We start from the raw sequence: 25754 nt of genomic DNA on the forward strand, positions 1-25754 counted from the left end.
TAAATATTTATTTTTGTAATTTAACTACAAAACTAAATAGCTAACGTAAGCCCTGACGCTCCCTCCAAATACTTACAGTAAACAAAACAACCATAAGCAACACTGAATCCTCGACATAATTCCGCCACATCCCGCATAAATCACGCGATAGCGCGGTTTATTGAAAAACTTGCGCGTGATTACCGGCAACTTGCATCGTAATTTAGATCGCGGTGAATTTCGCGGTACACTGCTCCCGCGCAAGCGCTGGATGTGGCCGGGAGCGCACCCAGGATTTCTTAGGTCGGTCACAGACCTGCCGATTCTGTTCTGTTCTAAAAGAAAATGTTATTATAGGACCATTGAAGTTGGTATTCATATAATAACTCCATATACTAACTAACTAGTACATATATAATAAAATTGAAACGAAAAGTATGCAATAGGTGGCCTTAAGTATCACAATATAGAGCAAACTTATTTCCAATCAACCTTTGAAAAAAAAAAGATTGGAACATTTAAGTGTTACTACGCGTTACAACCATTCACCATGCTATGCATGCTCGGAGGATGAGGTCGAAACGTGTCAGTGCAATGTGATAGTGGTGATAGTTGACTTTGTGTGATTTCTGTGAGTTATTACAGTGTGGAGGTGGAGGAGCTGCATGAACACACATTGATTGCATAAACTTAGCTATCGCTAGAACACGTGTGAGCAAAATAACACCTCATATTTCAGATTTCAAAGGATAGTACAGGACAAGGACAATAGATTGAACGTTCTAATTTACTCTACTCTATCCATACTAATCTTATAAATGTGAAAGTGTGTGTGTTTGTATGTTTGTCCATCTTTCACGACGAAACGGAGCGACGGATAGACGTGATTTTTGGCATTAAGATAGTTTATGGGCTAGAGAGTGACATAGGCTACTTTTTATCCGGGAAATTTGCACCAAGGAACAGCGCGCGATAATCGAATTCGGCAAAAGCTAGTATTCTATATTAATAGGAACTCTATTCTATTTATTGAACGCTCTTAAAACGGTCTTTAAACGGTCGCGTTCACAATAGACATGGTCCGGTCGTGCGCGCAGCTTACAATGACGGCCTCACGGTCCCACCGGAAGACCAGCGCTAGCTCCTGAGCCGGCATTCTGCTGAGGTGGTCCGTTTCCTGAATGGTAACTGCTTTCCTTGTCTGTGTTATTTATTTATGTACTTAATCGTTCAAGTTTCTTTGTTACTTTTCCGAATAAATGTATTTTCTTTCTTCTTTACCACATCCAGCGCTTCCCTACATCCCCGTCGCCTCGTAAGTGCTTGAGCCTAGTTAACCGCCCGTCTGTCGGCGCTAATTAATTAAGCCGAATTTACGCGCCTCGCCTCGCCTCTGTGATGTGTTGTGTAATTATAAAGTTACGGAGTTACACTTAAGACGATAGATTAAGAGATTGCTGGTTCTCAGAGTATTTACCTAAAATACATTTCTTGCCGATAGAATAAGAAACACTGAACTGCATTCAAAAACCCGAATTTTTGATGTGGGGACGAAGACCGCCAAACTCAAGTGGGACTGGGCAGGTCATGATGCATCCGGATCGTGGGGCCAAAATCACCACTGATTGGATTCCAAGCGGGCACCGGAGCAGAGGTAGGCCTAAAAGAATTACGGGACGATTTAGGGCGAATCCAGCCGGACTGGCAACATTTTGCCGAAGCTAGAGACGAGTGGAACGAGAAAGGGGAGGCCTTTGCCCAGGAGTAGGCTATTAAAAAAAAACATTACCTGGGTAAAAAAATATATAAGACCTTCTAAACTACTAGTGAAATAAAACCAGAACAGAAAATACTCGTAAGCTCAGCATTTAGCTAACTTTTCATTCATGCATTCGACCGCAAAATTTTACATAACCATTGCTTCTTTAACTATAACGGAATGGAAGTTCGCGCCAAATGAAGCGCCATTGAGGGCCCATTTGAATTTTGTATTTACGAGTATGAATACTGTTGCTGACCAGTTTTAAAATAGGTACTGTGCTGTTTAGGCTTTTTATTATATTATTAAAGAAATAATAGTACACTCGAACCAGCTGAATCGTGACCCAGTGTGGAACCTTTTCGTAGATAAAGTCGTAGTGACATCGCGTTGTTTGACAAGGGAATTTATTATGACACTTACTGTGAGAACGTCCTTCGGTTGGTTTAGGAATCAATTGGTTCGACTACTTACTTTATTAGCAAAAGGGGGCAAACGCGTGTCGGGCAACGCGCAGTGAAAGAATTCATATTATTATTGGTCAATTATTCAACATTACATTTTGGTCCCATTAATCCTATTTCGTTTTTTCGCTTCTCAGTCAAGACCTGCAAAGAAAATCGTGCAAGTTGTATTACATTGCTACACCTACACGTTCGATTGTTCACTTCAAACTCGTTCGCTTATGCCCCACAATGTAATGCAACTTGCGCGATTTTCCTTATAAGTTTAAACCTTTAGAATTACATACATCTATAGGTACCTTGACAAGTTCATATGTGACACTCGGTGGACTCTGTCACAGGGAGCCTCTGCTGTCTTTATTAAGATTGTTTTCCTAAGTGCAGCAAATTTTAAGTAAGACAGAGTTATAGGTAGAGTCATTCACGATGACGCGTGCCGTGGTTCTTATTACAATGTCATTAATGGCTAATTTTGACAAAATCACGCGTCTTCGTGGATGGCACTAAGTATATACCTACCGAGTGTCTCACACAAGCTTTTCAAATAATAAACAAGTTTACAATATTGACAGGAACTGATGTAAAGCAAAGGCCCCATTATAACAAAATAAATTTTCCTTATAAAAATATTCAATCAGAAATCAAAGCTCATACAAAGCGGGCTTTGTGAGGGACAGAGAGAGGCGCGGAGGTGAAATTAGGGCCCTTGTCGCGAAGAAAGCGGTTTTTATACGGCTTAAAGTAATTATTGTGTTTTTGTGAAAGAGTTTGTTAGCGGCCATTCAGCGAGCGGACGCTCCGACGGCCGGGCGCGGACTTGGGCGGAAATAAAAAGAAATATCTTACATTTTTTAAAAAGCCGTTGAGGCCGAATAGTTTCACCTATTGCCTCTCGATATCTAAAAAAAGTAGTTCTTCATAAATTCAGCTATGATATCATATTTCAACTGAAGCCGTCCAGTTCCAGTCCAGCGTTTCGTCCATTCGTTTTTATAGTAAAACAGGGACAAATAGTACTGCACACACGCATTCATACTCACATTACTCACATACTTTTGCATTTGTATAGCAGAATTTGTTTACGTGAAATAATATCGTCAGTCTTAGGACACACCCTGTCTAGACTCTACACTGGGGGGAAATTTGTCTCTCTATTCATAAAAGTTTATTGTGTTTCTTTTAGTTTTTGATAGTATATTTGTTACGTATCGAAAATACAAACTGAGACATGGATGCACAGAAAAACCAGAAAAAGAGACCAGCGCTGAGAATCGCACCCGCTGGACAGGAATCTAACACGAATTTTGCCTATGCATACATATCTCAGGTTGCTTATTTCTACTACGCTACTTATGCAGCAGCACTAGCGACATCTATGTTCCGCTCTCATCGAGAGACGTCACACTCTTTCGGAACCAACCGCTCACCCAGACAAGATTCACGGGTTATGGTTTCACGGGATACCCGTAAAAGCACTGATCGTAAAAGTAACAAATTTGGAGTTGAAATAAAAAATACAAAAAGACTCCAAAAACCAATCATATTTGTTACAGTTTGACCAGATATAGACAAATAGAAAAATAACCAATTAAGAAAAAAATACTTTGATTTTTACATAACTGCCACATCTTAATGATAAAATACACTGTTTTTTGATAAAATTATACATATTAGATACAAAAAATTGGATAATATGTACTTAGTAAAAGTGGTGTACCTACAGCAAAAATCTAACTTATCTATAGACCTTTGTCACGAGAATTAAATGTATCCAAGCGGTAAATATGGTATGGTACAATGTCAAAAAAGAAAAATATTACTACTTATTCTTTAAATGAATTCCCAAATAACCAAAATATACAGCTATAAATGGCAATAAATCTAGTTATCCAGTGTACATATTAAATATAATGACCCGGATAACTCACGTCTTAAATCGAGTTTAGCTCGACATGTTTCGGGCTAATCCGTAGCCCTTCGTCTTCGGAGCAACGCGACTCAGCGGCTGCTGCAACACGCGCAGTGCGCGCCGCTGCTCTGCTCGCGCGACTACCCAAAGAAACTGACACCGGCACACAACTACCCGCGTTTTCATCATCATTACAACTGTCAAATGTAGGGTAGCACACAACACTAACAACATCGCTCTGTAAAGGTACGTTCACACACACCGACGATGCAGCACGAGTATTTAACACCGTTTTCCAACTCGGAGGTACTGTCCAACCACTATCCCGGTTGAAATTCGGCCGACGACTAATCTCGATGGCTTCACGCACTTTCCGCGGAATGAAAAATTTCTCTCTCGCAAGTACAGATACCTTATCAAATCTGATATAGTGCGTCGAATCCGAGTCCATTGAGTGCTCGGCCACAGCAGACCCCTTGTCGTCCTGTTTCCTCATACTGCGTATGTGCTCCGATACCCTTTTTGGAAACGTTTCGTCCAGTCTCTCCAATATAGCTCTTGCCACAGGCACAGGGAATCATATATACCCCGAGACCACTCAGGGGCTCCTTATCCTTCGGCGAACGTACCAACTGTCTGAGCTGCATATGAGGACGGAAAATCGACTTGATGCTATATCTTCGGCGTAACAAGTGTCCGATTTTATCCGTCACACCTTTTATAAACGGTAAATATACCGGAACCCTCTCAGCTCCCACCGGTCTTTGACGAGTCGACACGTTCACTAAACTCGATTTAAGACGTGAGTTATCCGGGTCATTATATTTAATATGAGTGAGTCTCACGGTAGTTTCATATCCAGTGTACACTTAGCAAATGCTTAATGTAGAATAATAATAATGTTATTGTAACGACATGAATATAAAGAATAAAATAAAATATGTATAAGCCAATTAAAAAAGGCTCTAGATGGAGAGATGTGGATCTCAAGAGGGGAGGCCTTTGCCCAATAGTTGGACACAAATATAGGTTAAGTAAGTATAATAATAATTACTATAACAATAAAGAAATGTTCAATTTGGTTGTGTGCCCTTACAAGGCGTCACTGACAAATATACAGCTGCAACATCTGTACCTATAAAATGTAACGTGATACTATGAAACAATTGAATAGCAATAATTTTGGCACGTAGACAAAAATAATTGTTTCTACCTCCAAGTGCGGCCCTGCGCCACTCCGGAAAATTTCTTGTTTTCTCCAAGTTTTCTCGGCTTTTCTCTGCATTTTCTTTTCGGCTTAATTAGCTCATTCACGCCCCTCGGCCCAAATTATCTTGTTTATAGAAAGCAGTTTAATATTTGGCGGAGCGTTTAGCGCGGACCCTTTCTGAATGCCTCACTTATTGGGGGCTATGAACTTCGATCTGTTGAATTTGAAAATGGTTTTTTATTTGCAAAGAAAAAGATTTTTTGATAAATTATAACCGAAAAAAAACCGGCCTGTGCAAGCCGAACTCGCACATCGAGGGTTTCGTAGAAATTGCCAAGTATATCAAGGTATTCTATGGTCGAACCAGTGACAATACAGGTACTTACTTCCAAGCAAAAAGTACGCAAAATTGGGTCACATTATATTAATTGGTGTCCCATCTTAATTTAATTTTTAGGGTTCCGTAGTGAACTAGCAACCCTTAGAGTTTCCCCATGTCTGTCTGTCTGTCCGCTGGTAAGCTCAGAGACCGTTAGTACTAGAAAGCTGTAATTTGACATGAATATACATATTCATTCAAGCCAAGTTTTTTTACTAACCCTATATTGTGGGGTATCGTTGGATAGGTATTTTAAAACCATTGGGGGCTTGCTAAGACAATTTTTCTATTCAGTGATCTGTTTGCGAAATATTCAACTTTAATGTGAAAGTTTTCATTGAAATCGAGCGTCCCCCCGCCCCCCTAAAATCTAAACTATTAGGTGGAAAAATTTGAAAAAATTCAGAATGGTAGTAAATATATCAAATTTACAAGGAAAGTTATAGCGGCTAAGATTGCCTGAGAATTATTATTAGTTTAAGAGTAGGTAAATAGCAGCCTAAGGTACAATATATACCCAAACTTGGAAGTACACAATACGAAAGCCTTGGAAAAATATTATTTTATTTTTTCGTAATGGCTACGGAACCCTTTCCTGGGCGTGTACGACACGCTCTTGGCCGGTTTTTTATTATTATTATTTGGTGTTATAGCGCCAGTAGAAATATACATGTCGAAGGGCGGATCGGGTCCGCTCGATCGCCGTTGTCACTCTCGCCGTTCGCCATATTAATTTTGATATGATTAGCCCAACAAATAAAACACTCAAAGTTCAACTCACCACACTTTATTAAAAATCTAAAAAGATTAAATCACAATACTCTAGGATGATTTGGATAATTAAAGATGAAAGATTAATCATAACGGAACGCAGTGAGGTTGGCTGCGTTGACGGTTCCTGTCCTTCTCCTTTCGCTCTCAAAACAAGAATGCCAAATCAAAACTACCCGCCATCGCAGTCAAACACACTCAAGCATAGACAACCTCTTTTTCTTTTTTTTAACATAAACAAGGCTTGGGCATTCCGCAAACTGCCAGTGTCGTGTACGTGGGTCTGCGACACGGCCATTCTGACTTTTCACACGTCCTCGTGGGAGGAAGTATCTGAAATGAAAGAAAATAGTCCCACGGGTAACATGTTCACTCGGCTATCCTGACCAACAAGCAGGGTTGGTCAGTAGTCGCTACTCTACACGTTTCAAAACAATGACAGTTTAATTCAATATGAAACAAACAAAACTAGAATGCAAACAATGTGATTACATTATTTCTGTAGCTCTATCATAAGTGCAAGATAAACCAGCGCTCTGCATCACTGTCTAACCAACAGTGAAAATCAACTTAGTACTTAACCAGTACTCTGCTACTATCGCTTAACCAGCAATAGCAAAATAGTAACCAATAGTGCCTAACCAGCACTCTGCCGCTAATTGCTTAACCAGCAATAGCAAAAATAACAACCAATAGTGCCTAACCAGCACTCTGCAGCTAATGCCTAACCAGCAATAGCAAAATAACATCCAATAGTGCCTAACCAGCACTCTGCATTTTATCGCTTAACCAGCGATAAAAACTAAATAGCGCTTAAAAACAATAGAGCAAAAGAAATAAAACATTATGGTTGTGAACTTGTACCGGCTTCAGAGTCCGTAGGCTCTATATCAATATCAAGCTCATATGAAGCATTTAAATCGGGTACTTTACGTAATCGGTCGTGAGCATATTTGTAATGTCGATTACCAGTGAGCGATTTTAAATTGTACCTGTCACCATCTAGAACTTCTACGACCTTAAAAGGTCCTTTATATTTCGGATCAAGTTTGGTCTGATTCCTTTCTTCATTTTTTAGAAGAACTAAATCACCTTCAGAAAATCGAGTAAATTTGGCTTTATTAGAATCAAATCTTGACTTGTCATAATTTGCATTTTGAGCCATGTTAACTACAGCATCAGCTCTTACGTCATCAATGTCAATTTCAACCTCGTCTGCAAACATTAAATCAAGTGGACGTGCGACTCTACCTATCATGAGCTCTAAGGGACTATATTTGGTAACTCTATTAACCGTACAATTTAACGCTAGCTGGACATCTAAAAGAGAATCTTGCCATGAGCGCTCTTTACTCGTCTCTACTGCCGTAAGCATACTCTTGAGCGTACTCATGACCCGCTCTACCTGTCCATTAGCGCGAGAACTTCCGGTAGCGATTAAATGCAAGGAAATATTGTGAGAGGTACAGAACTCTCTGAAATCAGTGCTTGCAAAGCAACGTCCTTGATCAGCAATCACACGTGTAGGAGCACCAAATAATGAAACACAACTTTTAAGAGCTTTGATACTACTGTTCGTGTCAATATTCGTGGTATGACGTAGCAAAACAAATTTTGTGAACGCGTCAATGATAACAAAAACATACTCCTTTTTCGCGTTTTTACCGCTTAACTTGCCGGTGGCGTCAATATGAAGAGTATGCCATGGTATCGCGACTTTTGGAATAGGGTGTAATTCAGCCGAAATTTTGCCAGAATGAGATTTAGAAATTTTACAAGTGACACAATTGTCAACAAACTTCCTAACAAATTTAGTCATGTTTCGAACCAGTAATGATTACAGATTTTATCCAGAGTTTTCTCCCATCCGAGATGCATCAGGGACTCGTGCGTCGTATTAACTACAGACCACCGTAAAGCTCTAGGTAAAATAGGAAGACAACGAGTTCTGTTTTTGCGCTGTACCTTGCGATGTAATATACCAGACCTAAATTCATAAGTTTTAGCAACATGATCATCAAGATTTCCATCATTTAGTTTGGTGATTAGATTTGAAATTTCCTCGTCTCTTTGCTGTTCGGCTAGTAACCAATTGTCAGTAAGATTAGCAACATTAATCAGTTTCCGCTCTACCTTATTAACCGGAGGTTTTTCATTATGTACAGGGACAGGGTTTCGCGAAAAGAAATCGGCGTGTTGCATTCGCTTTCCATCGACATGAACGATGTCGAAGTCAAACGACTGCAAAAATGCCCACCACCTATGGACTCTAGGTGTGAGATCCAGCTTCTTTCGTGTAGACTGTAGAGCATGGCAATCTGTCATAACAGTGAACTTCTGTCCGTGTAAATAATGCCGGAAGTGCCTAACCGCATTCACAACTGCGAGAGTTTCCAACTCGTATGAGTGGTACTTTGACTCCGCAGGAGTGGTGCGTTTACTAAAGTAAGCAATTACACATCGTTTGCCGTCCTTTTTCTGCATCAAAATTGCGCCATAACCAACTGAGCTCGCATCCGTGTGTAGCTCGATAAGGCAGTTCGGATCGAAAATAGTCAAAACCGGATTGTTGGTCAAAATAGAGATGACATTTTGCCTAATAACTTCGTGCGATGTTTCCCATTTAATGTTACCTTTTGAGATATTAGTCAAGGCATATAAGGGTGCCATTATCTGTGAAAATTTGGGGATGAATTGGCGGAAATAAGACGCAAGCCCGATGAATTGTCGCAATTGTGTTACTGTGCCTGGAGGAGGCAAATCAACTAGAGCTTCTACTTTCTTCGGGTTTGGTCTAATTTCACCACAACTCACCTCGAAGCCTAAGTACTCTACCTTTCGTTTAAGAAACGAGCACTTTTTAAGATTAAAAGAGAACCCAGCTTTTGTTAAGACATCCAAAACGTTATGTAACCTTTGAAGAGCTTGCTCTACATCTGACGCTACAATCATAATGTCATCCATATACACTACGACATAAGAATTGGCAAGTTCTCCTAATGCTTTGATCACTGCACGCTGAAAAACCGATGGAGCGTTACGTAACCCGAAGGGCATCGTTAAATATTCGTATTGCCCATCTGGCGTTACGAATGCAGTACGTTCGATAGAGTCGACGTGTACGGGAATTTGATGAAAACCGCTGGCCATGTCAAGAGTTGTGAAATAATGAGCACCATGGAGTCTATTTATTTGATCGGAAATAATCGGAAGAGGAAATCTATCAGGCACGGTGTTGTCGTTCAGCTCTCTGTAATCGACACACATACGGTCAGACCCGTCTTTCTTTTTAATCAGGAGAATAGGACTCGCAAAGGGGGATGAGCTAGGGCGAATCACGTTGGAGGTAAGCAATTCATCAACTTTATTACGTACAACTTGTCTTTCGTCAGGACTCAAACGATAGGGACGACGACATACAGTTTTATTAGGATCTTTAAGTTTTATTTGCATTGGCTCAGTTTTCGCAGTAGTACTGGGTGTTCCACTAATAAACCGCTCTTTAAATTCGTTTAAAATTGAAATGAGTTTCGGCTTGTAGTCTGATGTTACGTCCGTATTAATGTTCTCAAAATTTTGGTCTTGCTCTACGTGTAAAATTGTACGTGACTCTACATTTTTGACTGACTCTACGACTGACTCTACATTTGACTCTATCTGCGACTCTATCTGTGACTCTACATGTGACTCTATATTTGACTCTACATGTGACTCTATCTGTGACTCTACTTGAGACTCTATCGGTGACTCGACATTCTTGAAAGTTACGTAATCCGAGGTCATGGTTACAACTATACCCTTAGCCAAAATTTCACGACCAATAACAATATCATGCTGTAAGTACTCATCAGGTAAGGCATGAAAAATTATGTTCAAAGGCAAGCTATCAATTTCCACGCAAGTCGAAAGTTTCAAATTGCTGTTAACCGAAGTTTGACCAATGCCAGTCATTGTAACCACAGTACAAATACGCTCACCCGTAAATTTAGGCAAACAGATTCTTTAATGAGTGAACACTCCGCTCCAGAGTCATAACAGAATACAAATGACTCACCAGAGTGTTGTAGCGTTCCAATGGGCGCGTTAATCACGCACATGTCCACGCGCCGCGTCTCCGGTGCCGCAGCTGCGCCGCTGCTGCCGGCGCTGGTGCTGCCGCCGGGACGCCCAGGGCCGCTTGATGCCGGCACTTGTTTGCGTAGTGGCCGGGATTTTTGCACTTGTAGCAGGTGATGGAATGTGAATCTCTATTCTTCGTCAAAGTGTTCGACGCTGGGGCTGATGAAAACTTGAAGATTGCGGTCTTCCTTCAGCTTTGAAGTCTCTCTTGATCGACACATAGGTGCTTTATGACCTAGTTGCCCACACTTAAAACATTTTGGTGTAACGGTCGTAGGGTTGAATTTAAACCGTTTGACATCTGAATCAGCTTCATGTGACATAGATTTTCTTTTTAGAAATGACATGGCACGTAATTCTTGCTGTAGTTTATTTCTAGTACCGATTTCGGTGGTAAACGCCAATCTTTGAACACGTGTATCCACATGTGACAAATGAGCCAAAACAGTTGAAATAGCGATCTGTTCTGTAGTTAGATTTTTCCATCGTGACATTAGTGACGTTAACACGCGCGACGCATAAGCAGCGAGACACTCACCTTCTTTTGGTGTACCGTTATTTAGGTTTATAAGAGATGCAGCTGGTGTCTCGGGACAGTCATATCTCGCGATGAAAATCTCCTTAAACTCCATCCACGTCATTCCAGGGAACGAAACTTGTGACAGCCATGCCGATGCCTGACCTTTTAACGCACGGCTCAAAGCTATCATAAGCGGTGCACCTTGTAGGTAAGAATCGGCCATACACATGTCTGCTGTACACACCCAGGCACGTGCATCCATATTTTGTTTATCGGGATCAAAGTAGGGCAGTTGAATATTCTCTTTAGACTGGGGCGTTTCATCGCTTGTAACAAGGCAAGAAAATTTTGGTTTTGTTGTTCCAAAATCAAACGCCATTTTTCTTCACCGTCTCCATGTTGTTCTTGTGGACACGTTGCTCGATATCCCACTTCTGATGTCGAAGGGCGGATCGGGTCCGCTCGATCGCCGTCGTCACTCTCGCCGTTCGCCATATTCATTTTGATATGATTAGCCCAACAAATAAGAACACTCAAAGTTCAACTCACCACACTTTATTAAAAATCTAAAAAGATTAAATCACAATACTCTAGGATGATTTGGATAATTAAAGATGAAAGATTAATCACAACGGAACGCAGTGAGGTTGGCTGCGTTGACGGTTCCTGTCCTTCTCCTTTCGCTCTCAAAACAAGAATGCCAAATCAAAACTACCCGCCATCGCAGTCAAACACACTCAAGCATAGACAACCTCTTTTTCTTTTCTTTTTTAACATAAACAAGGCTTGGGCATTCCGCAAACTGCCAGTGTCGTGTACGTGGGTCTGCGACAGATATTTTGACTTTTGATTTTGAACATATAACACACATACTTTCGAGTTTTATAATATTAATAAGTATGAATGGGATTAGGAGATGTCAACATGACGTTTGTAAATAGCATAAAGGTTCCACCCTGTTAGTCGATTCAGTTTCTTTTCTTTGACAGTACATAGATAAACTACTCAAAAACGTGTTTTAAAATATATTGCTAGCTTTGATCCGCTACTTTGCCTGTCAAGAATTGGTTTATCGCCATTTCGCGGGAACTATCAATTTTTCGGGATTAAAACTATCCTGTACTTTCTAGAATCTCAAACTTATCCGTACCTACGTAGGTATAGCGTTCTGGTAGGTATTTGTATTTATTTGAATCTTCGCAACTTCGCAAGTCGACAAATCTGATGTTGATTGACCGAATGTACCAACCTACTTGCACTTGCTTGCCTTCGTACTGATGAGTGGTAAGAAACTACTATTTTGTAATTTTAAGATGGAATAAGTTTACTCTAAATTTGTTTAATTAAGTTTAGAGTAAACTGACGGTTTGACTTTTAGCTGTCCGTAAAGCTATTACGGGGAGAAGCATGCGTCAGTTTACTCTAATTTCATTTCATTGGTAAAATCAGTATCTATTATCTATTCTATATCTATATTCTATATCTATTCTACACGCGACAATAGATTAATTAGTTGGAAACTACCAATGATCACAAATGAGCGCTCTGATTTTTACTTTACAGTCACCAGCACAATATCTGACACAACAAAACGTACATAAATATCTGATACGATACGACTATTCCTATAGCGGTAGTGTCAGATATTTCTGCAGGCTGCGCTCTGGCAGATATTAATGCAGGTGACTGTATCTTTAATAAAGTTAATTCTATTCAGGAGGGCAACCAATTCACCATCACTAACATTAATATTTCAGGAGGATAAACTTATACATACATATATCGACGTATAACAACTACATACTTCGAAATTAAAATGAAGTTTCAGCGTCATTCAACACATTCATGCATTACACATACAGACAGACACGGTGAAAATTTAGAGATTAAAAACACCGATAAACAAATAAAGTAACATAAGAAAGTACCCAGCAACAGCAAGCAACAATAGAACATTAATCTTATATAAGTTTCAGTAATAGCTTGTTTACCTGTGCGTTCATTACAGCGCAACATAAATATGATTGTTTCCACTGGTCGAGCTTGACAGTTGACCAATCAGATGTAGTTATTATGTTGACGCCGCCGCGTCGCTCCAATGAACGAAAAGCATAATAGACAAATCAAATTCAACTTCGCCTTTCCACTTGTTAGCGGTTTGATAGATATATACTTACGTAGCTTAGCAGGTTGCAATCGAAACGAGTCTCAGCAATTATTTTATTAGTAATCAGTAAAATACCAGTTTAGGGTTTATTAAAGTCATAGTTCACTAAGAAGTTATACCACTGACTAACTCGTCTAAAATATACATCAGGTGCATTAAGTAAAATATAATAGTCATTCATTTTATATTGTTTATCACTTCTGTTGTCAACAAAAAAAACTTCGTACCTAATTGCAGTTCCTTCTGATAAAACTTTTATAATGTTCAGCTTCTGCCTGCGACTTCTCTCACGTTGAAATTACGGTAACGCATAAAGACTTCTTTGCCCTTAGTGTAAGTTTTCGGTTACAAAATACGTCTCGATCGCGTTCGCGTTAAAATCTCAATTTGTATGGAAACACGAACAGCGCCTCTAGCGGAACGTTTGCGATGTTCGTGTTTCCATACAACTTGAGATTTTACGCAAACGCGATCGAGACGTATTTTGTAACCGAAAACTTACACTAGGGGTACTTAAGGGCCAGCCAGCGCGGAGTAACGTAAAGTAAGACGCGAGTAACGAACGAAGCAATTCAATTGGTACCTATTAGTTCTGGTTATGGACCTCAACAAAGTAGCGCCTTATCCAGTCGATTACGAAAGGAAGACATCTGTACCCTTAGTGTAAGTTTTCGGTTACAAAATACGTCCCGATCGCGTTCGCGTTAAAATCTCAATTTGTATGGAAACACGTACATCGCAAACGTTCCGCTAGAGGCGCTGTTCGTGTTTGCATACAAATTGAGATTTTTGTATTTTGTAACCGAAAACTTACACTAAGGGCACTGGGCCCTGTTTCTCAAAGCATATAAGTCTAACTATATTAGTGTTTTGTCTCATAAAATTGTTGAGACATAAGACAAAACACTAATATTATTTGACGAATATGCTTCGAAAACTGGGCCTGGGGGGCTACTACGAAAATCCGAAAATCAAAGTCGTCCTTTCACTCCGTAGGTAGTAATAATATTAGCTTCAGCGGGAGTAGCGGACGGCAGTCGCAAGATACGAAGTTCGAATGTTAGGCAAAGACATTATTAAGCAACTAATAGCAACACTTTGATAGTTTTCTGTTGTTATCCAACTAATCGGCAAGTTAATTTGCTGCATGAATTTTTGTGAAATTTTGTATCGATATGAATACAAAAATACAAAAAATACGATTTGAATTAGGGGTTCCTGCCGTCTTCCGCTGCCACAGATCTGTGTCAAATTTAAACTTGTTTTTCTTTTTCAGTAAACAATTGCTAGGGATCTTTCTTCGAAAAAATCGCAATTTTTTTGAATAGACCATGTTAATGGCAAATCACAATGAAAAAAAGTTTTTTACTGTCAATTTGTCCACTTCTAGACGTTTTATGCGTCATATTATAGGAAGAAATAGGTACACCTCACAACTTACCACCACTTAAATACACCTTACCTAACCTACCAATCAGTAGGTACAGTTAAAGAACCTTAAGAGGTCAACTTGACCTATTTCATATTTTAATTATTAGTTTTAGCTATTTAATTTACCGCACAGCCACGGAATATATAATAGTACTAACGTAGCACAGCTCAAATCTTTCATTATCATCATCATATCAGATGTAGGACGTCCACTGTTGGACATGGGACATGGGCCTCCCCCACCAAATATTCAATATTTATTATTCACTAGTAGATCTTCCATTTGATTCCATGTGTTTTCACGTGTATTTTTCGTCAAATCTTTTTCGCATATATCGCAACGCAGCCCGCTTTTATGATTTTTTTAATATTCCACTGGACATTTGTTAACTTTTAAAACATTAAAGTGTCACATCACTATCGAAACAAATACCTGTCAGTTTACTCTAAAATAGGTACTCTTAGTCGACTCTAACCTGACCTGACTAACTTTTCTTATAGATCTTTAAACCAATATTTTTAGAATCATTGCGTTTAGTTTCAGTTATAAGCTATGCTTATTATTATAGTAAATAACGAAGTCTAGTCTAGACTTTCGATAAGTGAATTTTTTACTTCCATGTTTGGTGGCGGTCTGTCATTCTCACTCAGCGACAAGATTCGAGATCTATGCCTATTTAATCATATGTTCATGAGTAGGTAATACATTGTACAATGTATTTACCTATTAACATATGATTAAGAAAGGTACTGACTACAGCGTTAGACATAGTTTTGCATTGATACAAGTAAAAAAAAAAAAACATCGAATCGTTCAAACAGACAACACAACCAGTTTGCTACTGGCCACTTAAAATAGAAAGAACGATAAACAAACTACGGAAAATTTTGAAGTTTCTCTAACTGTCACTGTATAGTAAGTTCTTATTATTTACCTGGTTGGTGCTGACATCTATGATGACGTAGGCAAGATACACCACTTCTTCTTCATCAGAGCCCAGAGCGGCGCCCCCCGAGCCCCGCCGTGCGCACGTGCAAAGCGCACACCCAGCCTCCGCTGATCATCGCGCCATGCAAAGCTGACACCACTTGGAAAAAACCCACTAACACACTACTATCATGTCTTTAACCGTTCGAAGCCAAAAACCAGCTTGCTAGTGACTGCTGTTGACGTTTTTTTAGAAACCCGACGGCTGGGTTGGGTAACTCGCGTGCGTTTACCGCTAGCCGAGCCGACGCAAGTATCCGTTTGTTGGTGAAAATCTCGGAATTACCTCACTTCACACGCATCCGCTATTGGATCCACTAGGAATTAATTCGAACTGGCTGAGGATAATTTAAAAGCAACCCTGTTCGAAATTTGAACCCGTTTGACAGCGACTCGGGTTGGAGAGTTTATTTGGATTGGTTATTATTAAATAAGATGGTTCGCGTGTCCGTCGGATGGGAGGATCGAGTCGACTGCCGCTCACCTTCCCCCCTTGTCACTGCGCAGGTATAGGTAAGCCAGGTGAGCGCGACGTTGCCGCTCCGCTCATTATCAATGATGAGATAGCTTTAGTTCCTTTCCTACTGAATCAAAATTCATGCGGCGTTGCCAACGCGGTCCATTACCTCCTCGGTGACATTCCAAATTCGAAGGCGACTTTTTCAAACGTCAATGGAACAGTTTGTTTATTTAAACAACAAGTGCGATGTTCGGTATAAAAGTTAGCGGCCAACATTTTCGCCGCTTTTTACAGGATTAGGGAGCACTTTACTACGAACCTTATAATCGGTGAATAAAGTTGGTTTTACGTTGTGCCGATTTTGTTTATTAATTCAATATATCGCGATATTGGAAACCACTATACAATTACAATACCTACCTACGTGTTAGAATGATGCATGTGCATGTTTTGGTACGGGGTCACGACACTCGCACGATTAGGTTTGCTAAAAAATAATTACGCGATCCATTGCGTATTTCAGCGTATTTCCTTCATTCTTCTTCCTTACTTTATGTGTAACTTGACGATGGATAGGAAATGTGGCTTTTTAGTAGTTTTTAGACAGAGTGGGATCATCTTTCAATGTATCGAATGGACAAAATAGATACTTAGCAGGCTAAGCATGCTCAAGTAATCATCAAATCATGTCATGGTTTGGCTTGGCAAAATCTATTTTGAACCCCCGACGCAAAAAGAGGGGTGTTATAAGTTTGACCGCTAGTGTGTCTGTATGTCTGTGTGTGTGTGTGTGTGTGTGTGTGTGTGTGTGTGTGTGCTGTCTGTGCTGTCTGTGCTGTGCGTGTGCGTCGTGTGTCGTGTGCGTGCGTGTGCGTGTGCCGTTGTGCGTGGCGTGTGTTGTTGTGTTTGCTAGCTCTTAAACGGGTGGACCGATTTGAATGCGGTTTTTTTTTATTGAAAGCAGGTTTTCTAGCGATGGTTCTTAGACATGTTTCATGTTCAGCCGTTTTTGTGATATTGAACTTTGAAGTGACAAAGTCGGGGTTTTCCAATTTTTTGCTGGTTATTTTATCAAAGTGTAGATAGCTAATAAACACCTAGACGTAATTTCAGCGCTTACTAACGACTTTATGTGTAAAAGAAATATTTTGAATTAACAATTTCAACTTCAATTAAGTAAGTAGGTGTGCGCTATTAAGCGACCAGCAGTTTACTTACCTAGTTGTTTTTAAATCTTAAATAATATAAAATGTCTTGAAATAAAAATATAGAAGTTTAATCCATAAGCTTAACAATTATACGTAGGTATAAGGGATGTATAATAGTCCCTGAGTTAATAATAAAAAATACCTATTTAATCGAAATAATTCAGTCCTCCACATCGGTTTCGATAACGGCGTCTCTGACTAATAAAAATGTATGTTTTTTTTATTATAAAATATTGAAAAAAAATAAAGTCAGACACCTTAAGGCCAGCGATATTGACCGTACAGGTTGGGTTGGGTTGGGTGGGGCGGGAGGATTAGTTCGAACAGGTTGATTGACAAAAATCGCTTGAAGGCGCTCGATCCCAATCTTCTGTCGATCTCAAATTTTAAGAGAAAGACTCATGGCCTCCTACACTTATTTTTTAATTAGGTCGGGTTACTTTGACCTGAAGGGTAACTTTGACCATTGGGGTTACCCCGATCCAGATTTAAATCATCGCATTGAAATTATGGACATTGCCATATGGTTGGTTTCAGGTGAGTGCCCCTTTTTTAAAAAAGATCCTTCTATGAATGTTTTTCGAGTGGCCCACATTTACCCTCTGGGTCAAAATACCCCGATCTTTAGGTATTATGTTTAAGTATGACATCATATAGGTAAGTGGGTATACTAATTTGTTACATTCCGTTAATATTGATTGATTTGATGAGATTTTTAGTATTCAGTATTCATTTTTATTTGGCAAAAAACATAAGACTTATAATACTAGTATTACAGAAATTATGCACCTGGTAGGGTATATATGATTTTATTTTCTGAATTGTTTTAGAAACAGCAACAATGTTAGACCTAGAAGCATGATGAAAACCGATGACATGAAAGTTATCTTGTTGTCGCCGTGGTCCGCTAGCGCCAAGGTGACGCCATCTATACGCTGCATGGACAAACTTGGCTGACAGATGTCAGTGAAGATGTTGGCAGCCTGACTCACGCGTGCGGTTGGCCAACCTGACGACTGCAGTGCTGCCCTCTATGGCGGGAAGCGAACTGTCATCGTGACGAGGAAGAGAGATCCCGCCACTTGCCATCTAGCTGCTTTCCAGGACGGTTATCCGAATATCGTTCCAAGGGTTCATTATTCACATATATTTTATCTTGTGGTAACGTTATTTAAAAAGTGTTGCATTATTAATGGATACCTGTACTTAATGATTTAATGTAGATTCTGATATTACCCTGTTTAAATGATCGAAGTACTTACTTAATAAAAACCTGTACATTAATATATTAGACTGTTGTAGGATGTTGTTTCTGGTTGATTAAATATCTTTATATATAGTACGTGTTCCTTTTATCAGAAGTGCTTCGAGTAACAACGCTCACAACCATGCCACGTGCTCGGAAAAAGAAGAATCAACAAAGAAGACTGCGTCGCCGGTCGATCGCCTCGGAAGCATCAACTACCAGCGACAGCGGCAACAAGCGTACTACTAAGCGGCGGCATCGGCGACAGCGAAAGAAGCGAAGCCGAGCTTCCAGTAGCAGTAGCAGCTCGAGTAGCTCGTCGAGCAGCGCCGGCAGCCACACACGAAAGCGACGCCGGAAAGCATCGTCAACCGTGAGTCAAAACATTGTTTTATCGTCAGTGATTCCCGAATTCGATCCGTTAATAGATGATGTTGACAGCTGGTTAGACGTAGTTGAAGCTAATGCGCGTACTTTCGGTTGGTCTAGTAGCATGATAATATATCAAGCACTGCAAAAGTTACGTAATACCGGTAAAATGTGGCTCGATTCATTCCAGAAAAATGAGTCTAAGTGGACATCATGGGTGTGGAAACAGTGGCGTGATATGTTATCGGATACTTTTCAAGTTAAACGTAATACATATGTGCTTCTCAAAGATATCATAGATTCCAAACCGTCGTCGAAGCAGTCGTTATATGAATTCTATTTTCAGCAAAAAGCAAAAATCGATCGATTACGTTTATCTTTTCGTGAACGCGATATCATATCGATTATAGTTGGTTCAATAGGTGATGTAAATATAATCAATGCTGCAGAAGCGGGTAGTTTTAAATACTGCGACGAGCTTGCCTCATTTTTGCACGGCAAAACTTATACAGAGCCAGAAAAAACCGTTATCGGTAAAAATAGTGTTGCACCGAAACATCCTATTCGATCTACCGCGGTTTCAAGTCAGTACGTCACAGACAAAACAAATAACGGTACAGTTGATACTTCTGCGCCGGGAAATTCAAAGAATGGAACTAGCAGCCTTATTTGCTACCGCTGTGGCGAGCCAGGGCATAGAAGAGTCAACTGTACAATTAAGGATAATGTTAAATGCACGTCTTGTAATAAATTGGGACATTTAGAGAAAGCTTGCAAATCCAAAGTTAATCCCAAGGTCGAAAAGGATGTGGAAGTGAAAATGATTAATGAATCTAAACAAAAGTTTTACAAAAAAGTCTATTTAGATACAATTGAGTGTGAAGCGTTCTTCGATATGGGTAGTGACTGTTCATTGATTACAGTAGATCTTGTTGAGCAGAATAATTTGCATAAATTTGCACTGACGACGATAATGTTGAGAACATGGTGGACGTAACGGCGCTTAGGAATCAAGTTGATTCCAACATAAAGAGAGATGCTGTAAGGCAAAAGCAAGCTTTCGATGCCAAACGCAAAAAGGCACCAAACTACATGGTAGGTGACTTGGTAGTACTCAAAATCCCTAGCCAGTCAAATGAGGGACAGAGTACAAAATTGTTGCCACTTTATAAGGGCCCATTCCAAGTAACTGAAGTGCTGGGTAAGGATCGCTACAGGGTTGCCGATATGAGAGGAGCAGAGAGGAGTTCCAAGCGTTACGACGGAACAGCTTGTGTGGAGAACATGAAGCCGTGGATCAAATTCTCAGCAGAAGACTCTGACTCCTCACAAGAACCGGATGTTGTCAAAAATAATGAAGGTAACATTTATTTCCTGTTGACTAGCTCAAATAGATACTGAAGTGAACTTATGGTGTTATTTGACACATTTTCATAACTTGTCTTAAAATTGTTATTTGATCTAATGCAGTAGCCTCGAACAATAGAATATTTGTAGGTACATAAAGTGTATAAAATAGGAAGTGGGCATCCGTAGTGAACGCCACTTTCTATTTAGAGGGTACGTGGTGATACACGACTTGTAATCTGAACATTACAAGTTCAAACCACGGTAGCGAGTGAGTTGGCCGGCGATGGGATAACAAACTCCACCCAAGCGACACACTTTATGTACCAAGCCATTTGTACCTATTGTTGATGCGAAAATACTATGTTATATCTGGGCAATGTATGTTAAGACGTTCTTTTTCTGTGTCCTCAGCTCCTGCATAAGATCCGGACGTGACTCGAGGACGAGCACGTGAGCAGGACGGCCGGATGTTGTCGCCGTGGTCCGCTAGCGCCAAGGTGACGCCATCTATACGCTGCATGGACAAACTTGGCTGACAGATGTCAGTGAAGATGTTGGCAGCCTGACTCACGCGTGCGGTTGGCCAACCTGACGACTGCAGTGCTGCCCTCTATGGCGGGAAGCGAACTGTCATCGTGACGAGGAAGAGAGATCCCGCCACTTGCCATCTAGCTGCTTTCCAGGACGGTTATCCGAATATCGTTCCAAGGGTTCATTATTCACATATATTTTATCTTGTGGTAACGTTATTTAAAAAGTGTTGCATTATTAATGGATACCTGTACTTAATGATTTAATGTAGATTCTGATATTACCCTGTTTAAATGATCGAGTACTTACTTAATAAAAACCTGTACATTAATATATTAGACTGTTGTAGGATGTTGTTTCTGGTTGATTAAATATCTTTATATATAGTACGTGTTCCTTTTAATCTATTCTATACCTATTAAAACCGTCGGTGAAAAAAGAGGCAGCGAACTTACTCATACAACAGAATCAATAATAGTAGGTACAGTTCCTTAATAATACTAGGTACAGAGTAGGTAACTCGTAGGTACCAATACAATTCAATGACTTCATCGAGCTTTACATTATACGCAATTCAATTTTTTAATAATATTTTGAGTATCCTCCTGCATAAAGGCTAAGCTCCTCTTTTTTCTGCCACTGGTCCAGATACAAAATTGTACATTATGTAGAGAAAATTTCCAAGGTTAGCAACGTGGTAGTACCTATATTTGTTAAGTGACCTCAGCGTTAACTTTTCCAAGTCTGTGTCAAAAAATGTTTTCAAAAACAATGTCATAATCGTGAATACAATAGTGTCAAATAAATTAAGTACATACATTATGCAAAATATTTTAAAACCACGTTTTAAACGAACCGTTGATAGCTTACGTAGATGTTTTATTTAATACTAACTGTCGCTAGCGACTTCGACTGCAATGAATTTGTTATCGCCTGTGATTATCACGCGCCAGCGGGTAGGTAGGTACTATACAATTTTACGGGACAAAAACTATTCTGTCTTTCTCAAAAGGGTCTTTTATTCTCTCCATACTATACTATCGCATTACTATCACATTACTATAGTCTTAAAGTACCATCTTACAGACTGGCTAAAACCAAAAAGTCGTTTCTGGGAAATTGCATACGTTTTTATAATAAAATTAAAAAAAAATGAAACAGATACAAAATTCAGATCTATTGTCAAGAAGACATTAATATCTAAGGCGTATTTATATAAGTTAATGATTATATCATGGACAGGGATATTTATTTGGAAATATTCCGATCCGCATTAGCGATCACTTCAAAGTTAAAATAAAGTTGTGTTATACTTGTGATATACTTATACATATCATTCAATAATATTGTAAATCTGTTTAAAAAAATATACCTCGTTGAGCTTCTTGCCGGATTCTTCTCAACAGAGGTTTTTCTGAACCGGTGGTAGTTTTTTTTTGACATTCATAAGTGCTTGTTATAGCCTAAATTGAAGAAAGATATTTTGACTTTTGATAAAGGTTGCTTTTAGTTGAGTGCCAATATTGTGACGTTTTTTCATTAATATTATGTGGTTTTATACGACGGCCAAATTTACCCTCTATTGGGTCAAAATACCCCGATCTTACGGTACCTACTCACAAACTTTTGCATATATGGGGGGGCGTCCATAAATTACGTGAGACATTTTTTTTTAATTTTTGACCCCTCCATGGTGAAATTTCGTATTTTTTGAAATGTGTTTTGGCTGTAAGCCCGTTGGATTTAAAAAAGAAAGAAAAAATGTTCTTTTATTTTATTTACGACTAGCAAAGACTAGTATTTGTGATGTGAGAATATGGCCGTAGTTTAAAATCACTGTGATAAAATTTAACAATACTTAAATATTTCAACTTAAACAAATAAACTTTACTTTCACGCAATTTAAATTTCTATTGAAAAAAAAATACATTTAAATTTAAATATGTGTTAAAAAACCCCTCCCCCAAGTACGATTTGGAAAGATTTTACTTGACCTCCTTAAGACCTCACATAATTAATGGACGCCCCTATAATATCAGTAGGGTTCCCAAAATCTAGATATCTAGCTTATAGTGTGAAAAGTGTAACAAACACTCAAACACGCTCACACTTTCGCACATAAGTATACTTAACATGAGTAAGACAGTGAAGGTTAAAAAGACATACTTCTGCTGCTTGTAAATTTACATAAGTGTGTTTTCATAATATTTTCCAAAGACCTTTCTTGACCCAACTAAAAGACTTCAACGAGGCAAAATGCAAAGACCAGTTTAGTAAGAGCTCGCCGTTCTTAAACCTTGCATACAAGTTAGGGGTCATGATTTCATGGACTTATACAAAGATGGCGGATATTAAACAATCTTCTATTAGACGTTTAGTGTTAATTATGTGTCAGTGGGGCTGTAAATTGTTTTTGCTAGCCAATTTTACTGTAATATAAATAGAAGTTCGATTTTTTGTTACTTAGATCTCTTAAGTACTTATTGCAATTTGCAATCACGTAGACGTTAAAAATAAGGACAATAATTGTTTGGTGTCACGAAGGAGTTTTTTTTTTTCAATTTAAAATTAGCTCTGTGTTCCAGCTTTACTTAATTATACTAGCTTTTACCCGCGGCTTCGCTCGTTTAAACTATAAGCCTGAGCGACCCTAAAATTACACTGTGCTATTTTACAACATTGCATAAAAAACACCGGAACCTTCAAATTCTAGATTGAGCAAAACTGAATCCCATGTATACATTTTAATAAATTAAACATCTAATTATTTCTTTATTTATTTTTGGCAACACGAAATTTGCAAAGAAACTACATACCTACATCCCGATCGCGCGGGAATATCGAAATAAAAACTAGCCTAATCTTATTCCAGGTTATTCCCAAGATCCAGCTATCTACATATAAAATTTCCATCTTATTTCGTCCGATTGCTTTACGTGAAAGAGTGAGAAACAGACATATTATGATATTAATTTGGATACAATTTTGGCTTTGAGAGGGAGTCAGAAGAATATTTTGTTCAATGCGATGCAATGCAAGAGCAATTTTAGATACCTATTTTGATGTCACAGACAAACTACTGAGATAGACGATGCATGAATGAACCTACTTTGCTTGTCGAAAAGAGGTTCATATTTTTTTGTTTAATTGACAAAAGTTAAGTGTTCAATATTTTCTGATAATCTATAGGGGCTCCTTGACGGGCCATATTTTCACTGCAATATGTGGCCGGCAACTATTGGTGTCCCTGTCTAACATGTGAGTTAGAGAGGGACACCAATAGTTGCCGGCCACAAATTGCAGTGAAAATATGGCCCGTCTAGGAGCCCCTTAACCGACGGATTAATTAGAATTTTTAGGATTCTAGCCCTATTAGCCCTTAGAATGGTTTGAATTATCAGGTGGTATTTTATTGACGTTCATGCCAGGTCGACAATTACAGGTCATACATTAACTGCCATATCTTATCGTTTGTTTTCTTTAACAGCGAAATGCGCGCGCCGCCCAGCGTCTGATTGGCCGTTGATCCATCATGGCCGCCTACCGCTCCGATTACACTGACACATTAACGTGACCCATTTCGCTGCGCCGGCGTCGCCGGTAATACCTACCACAGAACTTGTAAAGAGAGTAATGGAAATGTATTGTCAGTATTTCTTTTCACAGTCAATGTCGGTATTTTTTTGCCTCCTATCAATGATCATTGTTTGGAGTTGTCATAGGTTTTAGTTTTAAAACCGTAATCGTAATACCGACTTACCGTAGGGTCGGGTCACGTTGACCCTGAAGGGTAACTTTGACCATTAGATTATCTGGTCCCTTGTTCCCGTACATAACCAACTTCCATTACCAGCACTGGGAGAGGACAAATAATTCCTACTACAAAAACGGGTTATGGAAGGATTTTTTTTTTCTTGTACAAAACCAACGTCATGGCCGGTCCGGTAATGTAAGAGGACAAATAATTCCTACTACAAAAACGGGTTTTGGAGTAGGATTCTTTAATGCCTTGTACAGAACAAGCTTCAGTAAAAAAGCATTAAGTACTCAAGCTTATTTTCACAATCGCGCTTTTTCCCAATCTTAATCGACACAGAAACAGTGTCGACGGAGCTCCGCTAGCGCGGAGCTCCTGCTTTTGTGTAGTTTTGCAAACTTAAGATAACCTAAACCTACCTACCTATGTTTCTGGGTCGATAAAACTTGGGAAAAACCGCGATTGTGAAAATAAGCTTCAGTAAAAATGTATAGTTCTGTACAAGGCGTTAAAGAATCCTACTCGAAAACCGGGTATTGTACTATGAATAATTTTTCCTCTTACATTACCGGCCCATGACGTTGGTTTTGTACAAGGAAAAATAATTCATAGTAAGGTACAATACCCGGTTTTGGAGTAGGAATTATTTGTCCTCTCCCAGTGCTGGTAATAGAAGATGGTTATGTACGGGGAACAAGGGCTCTGGTCCAGATTTCATTATTTCATTGAAATCTTGGCACATACTTATATGCCATATAAATTGTCAATCTGACCACTGGAAGTGGGTGGGTCAAAATTCAGTTGCAGGATTTGACCTGTGTACATTCACAGCAAGTTAAATAAAAGCTTGTAAACATATTGTATCCTCGGTGCCGTCGTTCGGTAGCTATGCGTGTACAAACACCAGTGGCGTTTACCTATGGTATGGTGGTTTAGCGGTCTAGGGGGCTACAGATGTTGGCCGGCCGCGGCACTTTCAATGACCAACGTAAAAATCCGGCCAAGACCGTGTCGGACACGCCCGAAATAGGGTTTGACAAACACAGACTTCGATCTATGGTTTGTGGTTAAATGTTATTAAACCGCACCCGGTCCGTTGCCTGCTGTTGGCCCAAGATCACCTAACAGCCTTTAGTT

General features: G+C 39.4%; 1 protein-coding gene and 1 pseudogene across 1 annotated transcript; both read left to right on the forward strand.

The window, feature by feature from the left end:
• LOC141441909 (uncharacterized) overlaps positions 1-18859 on the forward strand; it is a 48905-nt pseudogene extending 30046 nt beyond the window's left edge.
• A 1085-nt stretch (positions 18860-19944) lies between these two features.
• LOC141441677 (uncharacterized) lies at positions 19945-21213 on the forward strand. The gene is made up of 2 exons (XM_074106479.1): positions 19945-20339; positions 20741-21213. Exons 1-2 carry the CDS (start codon positions 19964-19966, stop codon positions 20749-20751), a joined length of 387 nt encoding a protein of 128 aa, XP_073962580.1. The 5' UTR covers positions 19945-19963; the 3' UTR covers positions 20752-21213.
• Positions 21214-25754: the final 4541 nt, after the last annotated feature.

This window comes from Choristoneura fumiferana, chromosome 24 (genome assembly GCF_025370935.1).
Source record: "Choristoneura fumiferana chromosome 24, NRCan_CFum_1, whole genome shotgun sequence".
In the NCBI taxonomy this organism is placed as follows: Eukaryota; Metazoa; Arthropoda; class Insecta; order Lepidoptera; family Tortricidae; genus Choristoneura; species Choristoneura fumiferana.